We start from the raw sequence: 16699 nt of genomic DNA, 5'->3' as shown, positions 1-16699 counted from the left end.
TTAGAGTGTAATTAACTTATGAGCATTCTTCTAATTTCTAATCCAAAGAAGTCGTTTGAAGTGTGCTGACATGAAACACCAGACGATGTCGTTTTCTACAGGGCCATAAATGGGTCTCTGATTGAGTAGTCCCCCAGAGAGAGAGACCCACAAAAACATTTGTTTTCTAGCGTGAGACCGGTCAATTTCTGAGCTTTGGTTTCGTTTTCGGTGAGTTATGTGTGTTTGAGTTTGTGTCTGAATTCTGAAATAATGATGAAAGAAAAGAAAAGAAAAGAAAAGAAAGGGTCTGAGGAGCGTAAGAAACCTTGGGAATCCACAGTGCAGAGTGGACAGAAAGAGACTGCAACTGCATGCTTGTTGTTAATTATGGGCACTTAGAATTATGGTTTTTTTTTGCTGAGTTTCATGTCAACTATTTACACGTTCTATTTTTTAAGGGGTTTTTTTATTATTATTTTTAAATATTAAAATGTCCAATAATCACTTATCTCTTTTAAAACATAAATATTCATAAAATTATTATTTATTACACCTATATTGTTTGTGAGTTGTGACACCTATGAAAGTGTGAACAAATAATATATTACCCTTTTTATTAAATATTTTGCATTTATAACGTATTTTTTAAATCTGAAAAGAATAACAACCATTAGTTATGTTAAATTTGCTTTATTTCTATAGATTTGATCATTGTCAATAATATTGGTTTCACTTAAATATCTCATTCTTAATCGCAAAGTGATTATTATTTAATGATGTTCTTAGTTTATATTTATCTATATTAATCCATTAACAGGGTCACCTAATCCCCTGTAACAAAAGGAGACTTTTTGAAATGAAACAAATTTTTAGTAAAGCAATATCAATGAAATGAGAACAAAACATAAATGAAGGCATTAATGGATTAGAAAAATGCCTTTCTTTGTAAGAGGTAAGCTTTGTTTAACCATTGCACAAATCTTTATATAGTATTAATTAATCAAATGAGATACGAGAGAAAGTTTGTTCTTGTTCTTTCCTTTTTAAGTTGTTGACTGGAATATTACACAATGATGATATATATTTTTTTTCATCTCCTTACCACCCTCAAGAGAAACCTTTATGAAAATATCAAATATTCATAATATAATATGAATAAGTAGGATGATATGAAGAGCTTTTCCTTGGGATATATAAAAATTTTTATGTTTTCAGGATATGGAATCACTAAGGCTTGTCTTCATTTATATATATTCATATGCCAATCAAACAGAAAGAAACAATATCAATGCTCTCCATGTGCCTGATGGCAGGATTAAAATGGGCTGGTAGGGAAAATATGAGAGAAAAAACAAGAAGACATAATCAAGAACCCCAAAAAGTATCCACTCAGATTCTGATATACTTTTCTTGGGAAAAAAATGAATTTTCCATCCAACGAGTGCAGCCTTTTACCTTAAACTGAAGCTAAAAGTGCAGTCACCCCTTAAAAACAACAATAAAGATTATAAAAGAGAGTGAAATAATGTAACTTTTGACTGATTAACAACAGCTACGCATGGTCAATCTGGTTTATATTAAGAATTAAACCAGTAACCCCATTTCGAATAACTGACAATGGACAATGCCATTAAGGGGATTCCGATGGGAAACAACAACAGGCATTTCTGCTAAGGGACACATTTGAAAGAGATGGCTAAGGGAATAAATACCAAACAGAAAAAGTAAAAGACAGGCAAGTGTCTTGATTAGGCTGTTGAAAACTAATGAATTTTTGTATATTAATTTGTAGTCAGCAAAAAATAATTAACATGACCTCATTCCTGATTCTGAGCCTTTGAACGCAAGATTTACAGCAGTAAATTTTCCTTTTTGCACAATTACACACTTTCCTCTCTCTATATATATGGTTTTCTGTTTCTTTTCTTTTTCTCATCTGCATTTGTCCTTGCGGGGACCCAAAGCTACATGATGTGTGCTACAGGCTCACTGCAAAGACTGGATTGGGTTGGTAGAAGAATATCATTCATTAGAGCGTACAGTAATTTTTTTTCCTTTTTGATATGAAAGCACAGTAAAATTATCAACTTCATCGGATTCCCATCTAAACTATCAAAGTTCAAACTTAAATTGTATGCTATTAAGTAGTAATTGATTAAAGAATTCAATATCTAATATTGTGTGAGCTCAAATGGGTGGTGGAAAGTTTCTATGATGTGAGTAATTGTGAATGTTAGCGTATGAGTAGTACTTGGTTTCTTTTCTTTCTGTTGCATTTGGTAAGTTGTGGGGATGTCTCTGAGGTTTGTTTTTTCCGAGAAAATGAATGTTGACGGGACAAGAAAGATGAGAAAGGGAAATGTGAGAGCAAAGAGTAATCAACCACAGACCAACACGAGACCCAAGAATGAGAGTCCAAAAAAACAACTGAAACTTTATTAAGTATAAGTGTGTGCATGGTGAAGGAAGGAGATGGCCATAGCCACAGAAGAGAAAGAAAAAGAAAGGGGTGATTGGTAAAGGGGATTGTTGAGATTTCTGCTTCAGATTATCAGCTTGCTTCCCTTTGTCATCTTCTCTTTTGCTACTGCTTTCTGTCTGTCTATTTCCTTTTTCATGAAATAAAGAAAATTGGATTCATTTTGGACCGATAGATACATGCATGCATGTCACTCTTTTCATTATTATTAAAATTTTTACTTTCATTTCAATTTAAAATCTCCAAAATATTGATTAATTAACTTCATAGCGATACCTTTTTTTTGGGGCACATTTTAATTACTTAAATGAAATAAATATGAATCCATATGATCAACAGACATCTAGCAAAATAAAACTTTCTAAAATCAAGGAATGGTGGTTTAAAGTAGCAAGAGAGTTTGCTCCTCTCTCTTGGTTATCTCTAATACAAATTCATTGTGAGAACGTGAGAAAATAAATTTTTATGAATTTGTTTGGTTCAAAATAAATAAATTTGCTTGAATCGACTCTATATATATATATATATATATTTAAACCTATTCAAGAAAAAATATGCTTGATGAAACCTAAAAAAATTTTATCGTTTAATAAAAAATATATAAATTCAAAAGATTTGAAATTACAGTGCATATAGGAACTGCATTTTCTTTCTCAATATGATTGCTTGTTTTATACTTATAGTTAGTAATATTTACAAACTCCCATATGAACAAGGTTCGATACCATATATCTTTGTTTTTTGCAACTATATAGAGGAAAATTTCCATGTTTAAAAATTACAATAGACTCCAACCTAAAAGGGAGCAATCCATTGTATTATTATTCCACCGAAAGAGAATCTGATGAATGTGTTTGACCCGTCAGAATCAGAAAACCATAGACATTGGCAATGCCTAAAATGGGTACCATCATATCTGTTTAAAATTAAATTCATCTGTCTATTTCCCAAGAATAAGCAAAAAATATGCTCTGTTGAAAGGAGTTATTAACAGAGTAGATTTATAAATCCATTGTTTGTCCAAAGCTTATTAATATTCTGATATCAATAAATTACAACTGCATTTGTTTGTTTCATAAGAAACAATTCCCTGTTTGACTGCATTCTCATTTTCATGAACACCCAAAAATGATTCCTACAGACAAAAAGATACGGTGATTCCCCCTGATATTTTTATTATGGATGTTCATGGGAACCCATGCAAGGATACTATACATTTTGATTTTCTTAAAAAATTCTTTGCCAGCCTATAATGAGCAACCCAAAAGGAAATTTTCTAAAAGCTAGCTCACTGTCCTTATATGCAAAGAGGCCGTGGTCTGAGCAATGAGATTTGAATGTCAAACATATTGAAACTGCACGAAGGAACAGAACAATTCTTCACTCTTTTGATTAAACTAACCTCTTATAATTAGACAAAGTCGGTTTGGCCTGTAGAAGTCAAGCATTGATGCCAGATGCGGCTTTTAGGGTCTACTTCCCTGGGATGAGAAATGACCTCAGGAATAGGAAAGTAAACGTAGTGAGTGTTGCATATGCCCATTGTATGCCGCTATATATTTTCAGCAAATGCACCATGAACCTGCAAATGGAGGCATCCATCATACTTTACATTTCCGGAGATTAGTTCTAAACATAAAATGTGTCTTATATAGAGCCCTGCAATATAAGAAAGTCAAAAACCAATTTCAACAGGGGCAAACTTCCACAACCCGGCAAATGCAAAGTCATGGCTCCATCGGGCCGAGAAACAGGTTTAAATATTAATACTTCTCTCATTATATGGGATCCATCTAGAGGAAAATTTTTAAGTAAAATTTGTGAAATTTTATATTAAAAGTAATTAAATAAAAATTAAAATTAAAAATATGATTCATAGATTAAAAGATTTTATTACATAGATCAAGTTATAAATTTTGAATAAATTTTAATAATCTTGATATATTTCTTAGATAATTTTAATAAAAATTTTAATAGAATTTTTATTGTTGAATTAATATCTATCAAATTTTAATTATAAATGATATTTTTAATATATATATATATTTGTATATATTATTGATCTCCACATTAAATTTTATCAATCTATTAATTTAAATTTTTTATTAACATTTTTTTAATTTATTTTAAAAAAACTTTATCGAAAATATTTCATCTAAGTTTTGTTCCTTATTATATAACATCAAAATCCATACATTTTCGTAAGTAAAAAAAAAAAACGTTTTCAATAACTCATGTGTTTAATTTTTTTATTTGAGGTTATTAAAAATTAAATTTAAATTATTAAAATTAAGAATATAACACTTTACTAATAAATCACGTAATTATTAGTCATATGTTTAAATCTTCATGTTCCCTCAAGTAATTACTATCAAATAAATGATGTCGATATTACCTATAGGCACACATTCTTCTTGAGTGGAATGTATTATGTTCATGTTCAAATTTTCTCCAACTTACTGTGAGGAAAAACACAATTATAGAAAAAAAAATAGAGGTCGCTTAGTAAAGTGGCTAAGCCTGGGCTTTAGTCATTGAGTGGGCTAGTTTAATAGTCTTCCAACTTCTCATCCCACTTCAATTTCGCTCTGGCAGACTGGCACCTTTATTAATTTGGCCCATCAAGATCAGCCCTTATGGTAGGTAAAAAAAAACCAAGAATTTGACAGTGTTTCCCAACCACAAACACAAGGTAACTCCATGGCCATAGGGAGCATAAAAAAGTGGAGCAAGCTACAACTCCTTCAACCAACCCAACAAGGGTCTTTAGTGAAGGGTAACTATCCGACAACACACATCAAACATGTAGGTATTGTACCCTATATTGATTATGCTTTAAGGGCAACCCAAAACCCCTTTGATTCCTTCCACGTAAAGCGTTTCCTTAATCTAGGCAACCCTTTGTCTTACCCTAAATTTCAATCAGCCAACTAAACCAACTTCTCTTAGCTGTCATTTGTCCCTCAAAACATCCCATGCAAAGTCAATTTCGTTCCAACCCTACCATTGGTCCCATTCCTACTAGTCTTAATCCTTCTACTAGGATTTAAAATTGCTGGTCTATTCCACTGCTACCAAACAACAAATAATACAAGTAAAAGCATATAAAGGGTGGACCATCTGCCCAAATACTCCAAAGCAGCACATATAATAGGTTCTTCAGTTTCTTTTTCTAGCCATAAATGTTATTTAATTTATATATGAACTTTCATTAAGCTTTGTTGATTATTGTTTCATTTTATTGGGTTCTTGAAGATTTATCTGCTGATGACTCCAGGGTGACTTTGCAGTTTGCATCTTGTTTTTCCTTTTTAATTTACTTAAGTAAATGTTTGTTTAGGGTTGAATTCTTTTGCTAAGGTATCTTATTGTTGGTGGTGCAGACTGATATTAAGGAAAACCATTTGCGATCTCAAATCCGGAAGCAGAAAAACCAACGGGCATTCATGCCTGAAGAGTGGAAAATTCGAGGTGAGTGTGAAAGTGAGATATATAGAAAGAGATTTGGAGGAAGAGATTAAAGATGGAATAATACCCTGTACTTAGATTGCACCGCCTATATCAGCACGGAAAGGAAAGGAATGCTCAGGGCATATCAGAATCTGGTGATCATAAAAAGGACAAAACACTTTCTGAAGTGAATATAAGTATAAAAATGGAAGGTGGAAACAAATTTGAGATAAAAGAGATGAAGAAAGAAGCTCCTGATCATCGAAAGGGTCTGCCTCTGCCTCCTCGGAGTTCTAGATCAACCCATGTCAATGAGCAAGTCATGGTTGGCTCTACGAAGTTCGATTGGGCTAAGAGTCTGAGATCAGTGACAGATCCTGCTATTATTAACAGGAAAATTGAAACATCATATCAAGCTAAGATACCAAGCAATGGCGGGTTTTTTCATGAATCTTAACCTCGAAAATACAAGGAGAAATCTGGTTAGTGCCTCAGGGCAGAGAAAGGGAAATAATTATCTCAATAACAAGGTTCTTGAGCGGCAACCAATTAAAGCATAGTTTGAGTTTGTTTGATTTGTTCAAGCGTCAGCATAAGTGTCAACAAGTGGAATATATTTTCCAAGAATCGTTGTAAAAATGCTTGTTTGTCTCTTATATATATACATTATCTTCATAGTGTAAGACCCCATAAGTATGGTTTCTTTAATTGTTAATTTTAGTCTTCTATTAAATTGGCTGCAACATGAAATTCCTTTAATGTCAAGGTCTCATAACAATAATTGACATCAATATATTTCAGCGTACTTATACTACACACCAGCCCGTTTGACTGTCACCTTTGTCCTCTTCTGGTTTTCCCGCCTGATTACATTTATATCGCTCAAGTTATAACAAGTAAACTAATAATGAGATTAATGGTATAGGAGAGAGGTTTCTCCTTTTATGTCGCTCAAGGCCCAATAGATCATCTCTCCACGTGCTAAATTATGTTCCTTCTTAGCTTAGATTTTAAGAAATTATTTAATTGCTGATAAAAAACTATACTTAATTATTTAATCTGTTGCCCATCAAATTGGATTAATCATATTAATACCTAGAAAGAGGAGAGGGCAAGGAGTTGTTTGAGTTTTCACCCTAAGACGTACAGAAATAGTTACTCTGATAGTACTAACAACCATGCTAACTGTTTGTAAATTATTTTTTTTTAATAAAAAAGTTGAAGTTTGAGAATAAAATAATGGATGGTAGATGATGAAATTTAAATTTAAGATCTTTTGAATGTCATGTCCTTAGAATTAGGAACATGGATAAATTGAATTAAACTCTAAATTCTTTTAAATGTTAATTTTGGAACTAGAGAAACCCTAGCTCCTTATAAAAGTTATCTCATAATTGTAGATTTGCGTAAAGAAAATAGTATTAATTAGGAATGGGGGCAAATGTTGAAAAACTCCCTCATAAAATACTCAAAAGAAGTCATGTCTATTTGTGGTATATTTGTTGAAGAAGCAGTATCATCTTGTTTTGAGTACAGGGAAATCAAGCCCTGAAAGTTTTCCAGATTTCTTGTTTAAACAGAAAATAAATAGTTTTATGCATGTATAGTGCTTGTTAGTTGATCGTGCAATTAAGTAGACTGTATAATTAAAGCGACAACTTTCGAATCCAAAACCTAGTTTAGTTTATATTCATACAACCAGTTTAAAAAGTAGCATCCAGCAGGTTTGGATCCGAGTTCAGATCTACAACTCTATGATAAATCATCCCTATGATAACCCCCTTGAAAAGAAGATTAAAGCAATGGCTAGGAAATTGAAATCCTCTAAACATTTGCAAGGATATATTTTGAATATAGAATCTGTTTTTAGAACACAAGAAAATGCTCTGTCAAATCAAATTGAGGTGCAGACTGGAGGCATTTGGATATTGATCAAGAGAGGTTTATATATAGATAAGAAACAAGAAAATTATAAGACCTCAGATTCACCATTGTGGAAATAAGCAGTGCCCAACCCTAAAAAACTGGGTAATTTGCTGTTTTTAGTTTACTTTCAAACTCTAAAACTCTCAACACTAGCTTCTATTATTAACTAGCGAAAGCAAGAATAAAGACAATGTGCCATATGAAGTAATACAGGTAGGAAGAAGACGATCAATCACTATCTGATGCAATTAACCTTTGACCAAGATTCCCAACAGGACCACACACAATAACAACATCAACATGAAATTTCCATACGCTGCTTTAACTGATACTGTGGTTTAGTTTCCCGAATCAAGCAAAGTATCCTGAACAACTGCATATCTTGTTGGCAAGCTTTGGACACTAGAGCAAGTAAATTATCAGAAAAAAGTTATATCTTGCTAGTGAACTTGAACATCGACCCCTATCTATAGTAGTAGTAGCAAAAGGGCCCAAAAATAAGCACATCCCCCCTCCTCTCTCTCTTTCTGAAAATCTTACCTTATACAAGGAATCAGGTCCCTCTTTCACCTGCAATGTTAGTTGAAATGTGACTTAACATCTCACTGGCAGTATTAATTACCCCCAATAAATAATCTCTTAATAATTACCATTAGCATATGGTAAATTAGTTTAGAAATGTTAATCGGTGCACACTGTTAAGGTGATATTTAAAAATAATAATAATTAATGTATTATCTTTTCTTGAATTTAATGAAAATAATGTATTCAATGCAAATTTTTTAAAATAGTATTTTAACTATCCTTAATTGTTGTGTACAAATACCCGTTAACCAAACATTTTTTCCTCTATACGATACAATGAAAGTCTTGCCAGTAAATTTCAAGTGTCTGTATTCACCTTTGACGACAGAAATATTAATCACTTGAAAATTACAAAAAGCTTGGTTTTATGGGGAATTAAACCTAAGAAATGGAAGTTTACTTCTCATATATCCCATCAACCAACCATAGTAGGTAGACAAGACCTATATCTTATGAATAATCTTTTCTTTCATAACAGGAAAGAAAGGTTAACTGAAGAGAAAGGCTAATGGATGTATAGGGCATTGAAATAAGGTTACTAGGGAATTACGAAGGGACAAAGAAGAAAATGATTCTGGGTATCTTAACAGAATTTAGCCACCAAAAAGGCTGAAATTCAACTAATGGGTTTTTAATTGAGGAGAGGAATTGCAGACAAAATTTTGTGTCAACTGACGAGTTTTTTTTTTCCTTTTTTCTTTTTTTTGCCTTGCTGCTGGGAGAGCCCACATGTTTCCTTTGGAAGGATTTAAAAAAAAAAAAAAAAGAAAAAGAAAGAAGAAAATGGAATTAAAAGACCAAGCTTTGGATCTATCGACTTTCTCGAACATGGAGTCATGGACTTAGAACCCACATCTGGATTTGAGTTTTGCATGGTAGAAATTATTACTGTAGGTAATGCATTTTTTCTTTCTCAAAAGAAAATAAACAAATACTTAAATAAAGCAAAAAAAAAGTCACATAAAATGAAACCCCTTTTACCTCAGTCAGTTCTTTCCTTCCCAATGTGATCCATCAATGAACATCTGGCTAGGTTCTCAAAGGTTGTTTGAGAACCTCATTATTTACTAATGAAAGAGCAGGATAAACGAAAGGAGAAAGGAGGCCCCATGATCATAAACCTTTTTTTGTTTTAACATTGAAGCTAAACTGTACTCGTGCCTTAGAATTAGAAAGAAAAAAACTGCACAAAAGGAAGTGAAGACTGAAGAAGAAGTGCAACAAGGCAAGGTGTTATGAAAAATAAAAAATTCAGGAAAAAAAGCCTCAGAGAGTATTTACATTGAATGGAGGAAGAAGGATCAATGTTGAAAAAAGCAGGAAAAATAAAGTGTACTCATTCAATGCCATCGACGATGCTTCAAACTCAAGCTCAAACCCACTCTCTCACATTCTTATGCACATACATAAATGTAAGTAAAACTGAGTTTTCTTAACTCAAACATAAAGTTTGGTCAGAAGAAGTAAAAGATCCCATACAAAGGACCAATAACTCATAAATGCAGAGAGATATGCACGTGAAGGAAATTATCTAAGCTTAATAACAAATGTTTATGTCTCCGAATGAAAATCATGCTTGATCTTTCCTGGCTTGTTAACACAAAAAGCTCTTACTCGTGAAAGGTCATAAACCCCATGCTCAAAACCAGTGTAGAGCCTTTCATTTTCAGGCCGCTTGCATTGCATGTCTCCACTTTGTCTCAATGCACCAACATCTAAACCCATTTTCACAGTAAAAAAGAGCTTTGAAAAGTAACAAAAAGAAAATATATTAGAACTAAAAATTAAGTACCCATTAATATTAATAATCCATCCCCAACATCATAATCACTACGAAAGCACCAAATATTAACCCCCCAAGCAACCCTAAAAAATCTAACTAAAATCCATACGAAGTAGTTTTGAACTTACCTAGCCAACTTTTTCTCTTTTTTTTTTCTTTTTCCCTCTCTCAAAAACATGGGAAGCTGTTTCTAGGGTTTCTTACCAAGAGTGTGTTTGTTATTATGCATCCAAACTTTCAAGATATGCCTTTTCACCCCATTTTCGTTGCAGAACTGTTGAACAACTGCTTCATCATGTTTCTGAATCCGCCACCCTAGACTCTCAGCCAAACCCAACATCTTCTCCTTTTGTTCCTGCGTAAACTTTGTTCTAAACCTCTTCCTTGAACTCCCTTCCTCTTGATCTTCCCTGCTGTGTCCTCCTCCGCCTCCTGACGTCGACGGTAAAGCTAATGGCCTTTGCTGTCCTGCCACGTGGAGGTAACCGGCTGGTGCTCTAAAGTAAGGTGTGAATTGCGGTGGCTGGTGGTGGTGGAAGTAGAGGTCCGTCGTGGGGATGGAGTTTGGTGAGCCCAGTTCCGATTCCTTACGGTGGAAGTTACGATGGCAGTTACAAGCTGCGCATTTGAGAGCGTCGAGGGTACCTTCACCTCCAGCGGGCATGAACTCACAGCAACCGTCAACGGCGTGACCGCCGATTCCCACCGCGTGGTTCTTCAAACACTCTCTATACCTGGGCTTCCTCTGCTGTTGACCGGTTGGAGTTATTGAACCAGGTTCAACACCTGACATTTTGACTGGAGATGAGTTTGCTAGCGAGTCATAACTCGGTGCCAAACCCATCTCTTCTTTCTCCTCTTGATCCTCAAACTCCATTCTCCCCTCCAAAAAAAATTACCCCTGAAAAATGATTTTTACTAGAGAAGAAAAAAAAGATAAGAGCATTAAGAGAGTGTGGCCATCATTTTCTTTTTGGGGTTTTCCCTCTCTCCTACTCCCTCTTTCTATCTGCAAAAGAAGCTGTTTTTTGTTTCAAAGGGTCCTCGCTCCCCGATCATATACTTTCCCGTTCATTGAAATCAACTCTTTTGAATTTTACTGCACTGTAAATAATTAGGTTGTGTTTTAACTTTTTGTTTTAACTGTAGCGTTAAAAAAAATACATAAAAACCAGGCTGGGTACAGTAAAGATAGCAGAGTTGGGGTTGTCCACTGTTGGGTACAGTCAGCAGAGCGGACAAAAGAAAGGAATCCAATTTCCACGCGCATGACCCGACAATGAAACTTACATTTGTTTTGGGGGGTTTGGGACCCTTTCAGATGGTTTTGTGCTCCCGTTACGTTAAGATGGGACCCGAAACTGAGGTCGTGGCGCGTGTGGTGGCGAGTAATGTGATAGTACGGAGGTCGACGAGTTGGGGGGTGGGGAGGGGCACGGAATTACCTGGGCCAGCTATAAATTGTCATTTGTCAGCATTAAAAGCAAACTTGGCAACGTCTTACGTGCGCTAAAGTTTCCGACAGAGGTGACGCGCTCTTGGCGTCAACATGCCATTAATGTTCCGCTGTGGAGAAAATTAAGGATCGATAAGGCAAAATTAGGAGGGGGTTATAAGTTATTAATACCCTCCTGTGATTCGCCTGCTAACTACGTGCCTGGAAACTTACTGGAATTATGGTGATGTTTGGTGGGGATAAGATGATAATCTTGAATTGAATTATTTAAAATTAAATTAAATTAAATATTTTATTTTATTTTTAAAAATTAATTAATTGAATTAATTATGATAAATTTAGAAAATTTCGGTTAATCAAAATTTAACCATTATTCTAAAAAAAATATATGTATTTATAAACCTTTAAACTTATAAAGAATAAAAGATACTTTTACTCAAACTATTAAGGTAGAGCACATTCACAGAACACATTTAACAGATCAAACTATCACCATTTAAAATAATTAACTCTATTTATCACAAAATTTAGTTCCATGTCATTGCTTATAAACAAAACTAGAATGCAAGATTGCTAAGGTAATAATATATCTTTGCAAACAATATTTTTGACACAAACATCATCCAAAATTATGCAAAATAAATTAAAACATTATCCAAAGTTAAGCAAAATAACTTAAAATATGATCCACAGTTCTAAACTCTAAAACTTCAAAGTTATCAAACTTAAACTTAAAACAAAATCTAATGTTCCAAACTCCAAAAAATTCATCAATCATCATCCAATGCTCCATTCTCAAGCTCATAACTCAAAAGGTAGGCTTGGCTCTAAAGCAACCATAAACATATATAAAGAAAAAAAAAAAAAAGAAGAATAAATCAAGATTAACATTCATAAACTATTTTTAGTTCATAAAGTGATAGGAAGATAAACAAAAAGAAAATATGTTTATACCATTTTTCAAGTTTTTGTTGCTTTTTCACTATGTCAGGTTAGTATGATGATTTCCAAATTCAATCTTAAGTACACACAAGGGCTTGCACCACTTTAGGAGTTAAAGAACTCTTAAATGAATCAGCAACATGTCCTCCAGTACTAAATGCAAACTTAAAAGCAACAGTAGAAATAAAATAGCTAACATATCTCGAGCCAACTGTGAAAGGATAAAAAATCTAGGACTATTGACTTTCCACCATCCTAAATATCAAAATCCTCACTAATAATTTAAATAGCCTCATGTAGATACCTATCTGTGTTTAATTATTGGTTCCCAATGCCAGATTCAATCATTTTTATCCCATATAAAGACTTCATATGCTTTTTCAATCTATATTGTGGTTTTTTTACATCATTCATTATATTTTATTGGGCACTATCACTTGAAAGTGAATGTTGATATGCATGATGTAATTCATAACTTACTTCATTCACTCTTTTCACCATTGATAAGCCATGTTCACCATCATACATTCTTTTAAGTGCAAATTTCACATAATTTAATTTATGCCTAGGATCAAGAGCAACTGCAACAAAAATAAGCATGTTTATCTTCTTAATGTTTCCCCAATACCTATTATATTTATCTTTCATTCTTATAGCCATCACACTAAACTCAACATCATTACTAATTTGAACATTTTGTAAAAGGCAGTTTATTTAAATAACTTTATCGAAACGTTAGATATGACACATAAAGTGCTTAAAACTCATAATGTGAGTTCACAGAAGTACTTTAGAAACTGTCCTACACTTCTAGCAATTTTCCAATCATCTTCTATAGGTAAACTTTCCCTTGACTCAAGTTTAACTCTAAAAGTGTTATCAAACTCTTCAAATCTCTTAAAAACTTTTTCAAATTTTTTAGCACTATCCCATGTTACATAGATAGAGTTTCACCTAATATAAACATCAAGACATAACAAACTTTTGCTTTCTATATCTTCAATCTCAACATACTCTTTAAATTTTTATAATCTAGAAGGAGATTGCCTCACATATCTTATAGCCCCTAACATGAGTAACCGATTTATTCATTTCTTTTAAGCTTTCAGTCACAATTAAATTCACAATATGTGCAATGTGTCTCATATGAATGTATTGCCCATTTAAATGCAATCCCTTCGATTCTTAAATTTTTTTCTAAGTACCCAACAACAACATCATTTGCACTTGCATTATCAACTGTGATAGTGAATACTTTATCAAGCCTCTAATCAAGCAAGCATTTCTCAATCATCTTACCAATAGCCTCACCTTTGTGACTTGAAATTGGATAAAAGTTTAAGATTCTTTTGTTCAATTTTCAATCATTATCAATAAAGTAAGCCATAAGATAGAAATAATTCATTCTTTACAAAGATGTTCATGTGTTTGCGGTTAAACAAATTTTTTGACGTGAATGTCTAAAAAATTGTTTCATTTTTTGCTTTTCATCTAAATAAAGTTGATAAATATCCATTGTATGTAGATCATAAAAAAATATAAAATTTAAGACATGCAATAAATAAAAAGTCCCTAAAACCTTCACTTTCTACAAACCTAAAAGTAACTTATTAATCATTAACACGTAAGCTAAACTCTTTCTAGTTGCCTATTGGTCAAACCTCCAAGTGGTGATATTTCTTTTCCCTTAGATACCCTTACTTCGCAAAACTAATTAAACTTGTGCACTATCAAAGTTATTAGGATTTTGCTTACATAAGTTCATGTGATATTTTAGAAATCCAATACCATTTACTTTCCATCACACCAAAATTCCTTACTATAATAATTGTATATACCCTTTGTTTTACCGTTATTATTAACAAACTTAGTAAAGTGAGTCTAGACTTCTGACTATGGCTTTCTTTTTCTCCTTATTGAACTCTAAATATTTATAGGATAAGTGTTAGGATGACTTGAAGCTTTAAGCATTGAACTTTCAAATTCATTCATATTGTGAAAACTAAGAGTATAAGAATCTATCATGTTGGACATCTAAAGAAAAAAGAAATTGTTTTAGTCATACTAAACCAAAAAAAAAAAAAAAAAACTAGGAGTATGACAAGTTTTTAGTTCTAATCACAAAAAAAAAAAAAAAAACTTACATTGCATGAAGAAAATGTTGAAGTCATTGTCATTTGTAAAGAAATTAATCCCTTCACATTCAACCTATTGGCCACTAAAGTTCAACCCAGAAAACAACTCAACTAAAACCCTAAAGACAATAAAGAAATTAAAAAAATTTAGTATAAATTTGAATAACAAAAATAATAGCAAAGATAAGAATGACGAAATACTTAGATAAACCTCAAGTGAAATCAATAACATGACATGCTTCCCGTGTAGATGTAAGGGTTAAAATATGGGTCAACTGTCAAATGAGGCTGAGGACTAATGTGAGATCCAAACGATCTTAACTTTTGAGAAAATAAGAGTTGAGAGAAGAGAATGAGGCCTGTGAATATGTTGCACAGTTTTAAACTTTAGTTGTTTTAATGTTGATTATTAATAGAGGTAAAAAGGTAGAAATGAAATGCCACAATAGGCACTAAGCAAAAAAAAATGATGAGTTTTACTTTTAAGGTAATAATAAGAGTCCTAAAATAAAATAAAAAACATATAAATAATGAGTCATGAAATAGTGCATTTTAATGTAAATAATTTTTGGTTAACTATTTAGTCAATTCAGTTAATTTGATTTTTGAATCAAATTAACTGAAAACCAAACTTTGTCTAAAGTTATTTTAAAAACTTGAACTGTTTCAATTTGATAGTAGATCGATTAATCAAATTAAATCAGTTTAATCAGTTAATTTGGTTAAAATCAAAATTTGAACACCGTTAAAGGTAAGGTTTTCTTTACCAAGCCATGCATGTAGCAAATATAGGTCGGAGGAGACATAGGATGGGAGAATTTTTTTAAAAGGGCTATTACATCTTAAAATTTATAGGAAACAAATATTTGAAACTTGGGAGAGTCATGTTCTTTTTTCTAGGGGAAAGCAATAGTCAAGTAAAACCCATTAAATCACAAAAAATTTCATATATTTGGTTAATTTGAATCACATAAGTTGGTTTGAAAGGTAAATCAATTTAAAATTAAGTTCAAATGGATTAATCAATTGAGTTTCAATCTTTGGTTTTGAAAGTATATCAATTGAAAAAATAGAATTAAACTTAATAATTAAAATAAATAATATACTATTAATACCCAATTCCTTTTACTTTACTTTATCAAACCCCTTATTCTCCAAATCTAACTTTTTCTCTTATTTCTCTATCAATCTTGACTCTTCAGCTCCTTTCACATTTAACAGCCCAACCATCCACTAATAACTCAGTCGACCAATCCCTTCACCAATGATTTGACCATTACACCATGATCAATCATCACCAATTTTTTTACCTTTTTCCCTTTTATTTTTTTCTTAGTTTCTCTCATTAATAAATTTGAAATTCATCTGACTTTATAATCATGAATGGTCTTATTTTCTTCCTCCACTAGCCAATTCAGCACTAGAAGTTAATAACCATCATATCATATCATCAAAGGTAGTGAAAAGCTATATACATTAAGTTCCAAAAAAAACACTATCTTAGCTTGTCATTAGATTCTTAGATCTATTATTACACACAACTATGTGGTTATTTTGCTCTTGTTTAAAATGTATTAGATCTTGTTAAGGGCTATTTGCAATATCTGTGCAAATTGATTGTTTTATTTTTGTTCCTTTGTTTTTTTTGGGTGAATCATACTTGGATTTAATGTTGCTAGCTAGTAGCTACTGTTGATAAATTTTTAATAATATATGACTACAATGAGAATTTTGTTTTATTTTTTCTTTTTTTACTTGCTTTATTTTGTTATATTGTATGGTTTTATTTTAGTGGTGAAAACCTTAAAAAGAACCAAGATAATCAACTATAATCGATCAACTTAAGTCAGTTTGGATGCTACAAGTTCTGAGGTTGGTTTGATTTTCTGTAAAATTAAATCAATTAAATCAATTTTTAAAAATTTACAACTGAATTAACCAAATTGACCAAATGTTTTGCC

General features: G+C 32.3%; 1 protein-coding gene and 1 pseudogene across 2 annotated transcripts; one reads left to right on the top strand and one right to left on the bottom strand.

Annotated features, from left to right (window-relative positions):
- The first annotated feature begins 3911 nt into the window (after positions 1–3911).
- On the top strand, positions 3912–6602 carry LOC149513850 (uncharacterized; annotated as a pseudogene).
- A 1182-nt stretch (positions 6603–7784) lies between these two features.
- LOC111292326 (zinc-finger homeodomain protein 2-like) lies at positions 7785–11270 on the bottom strand. 2 transcript variants are annotated; one of them, XM_089747832.1, is made up of 2 exons: positions 10410–11270; positions 7785–10165 (listed from the first exon to the last, which is right to left on the bottom strand). In XM_089747832.1, the coding sequence occupies exons 1-2, from the start codon at positions 11080–11082 to the stop codon at positions 10089–10091; spliced, it is 750 nt and encodes a 249-aa protein (XP_089603958.1). In that variant the 5' UTR covers positions 11083–11270; the 3' UTR covers positions 7785–10088. The 2 variants fall into 2 exon arrangements, with proteins under 2 accessions (XP_089603958.1, XP_089603959.1); XM_089747833.1 differs by having other exon boundaries at positions 10334–11265.
- Between the last annotated feature and the right edge of the window lie 5429 nt (positions 11271–16699).

Source organism: Durio zibethinus, chromosome 18, assembly GCF_047325235.1.
Source record: "Durio zibethinus cultivar Kanyao isolate XHJ-2024 chromosome 18, ASM4732523v1, whole genome shotgun sequence".
Classification (NCBI taxonomy): Eukaryota; Viridiplantae; Streptophyta; class Magnoliopsida; order Malvales; family Malvaceae; genus Durio; species Durio zibethinus.
This window is presented reverse-complemented; position numbering and strand designations above follow the sequence as displayed.

What these genes read in the sequence shown, in the direction of transcription:
- LOC111292326 (XM_089747832.1), bottom strand. Translation starts at nt 11,082, where the DNA reads ATGGAGTTTGAGGATCAAGAGGAGAAAGAAGAGATGGGTTTGGCACCG. An exon ending in TAATAACAAACACACTCTTG is followed by an intron (nt 10,166 to 10,409) that starts GTAAGAAACCCT and finishes TACTTTTCAAAG; the next exon opens with CTCTTTTTTACTGTGAAAAT.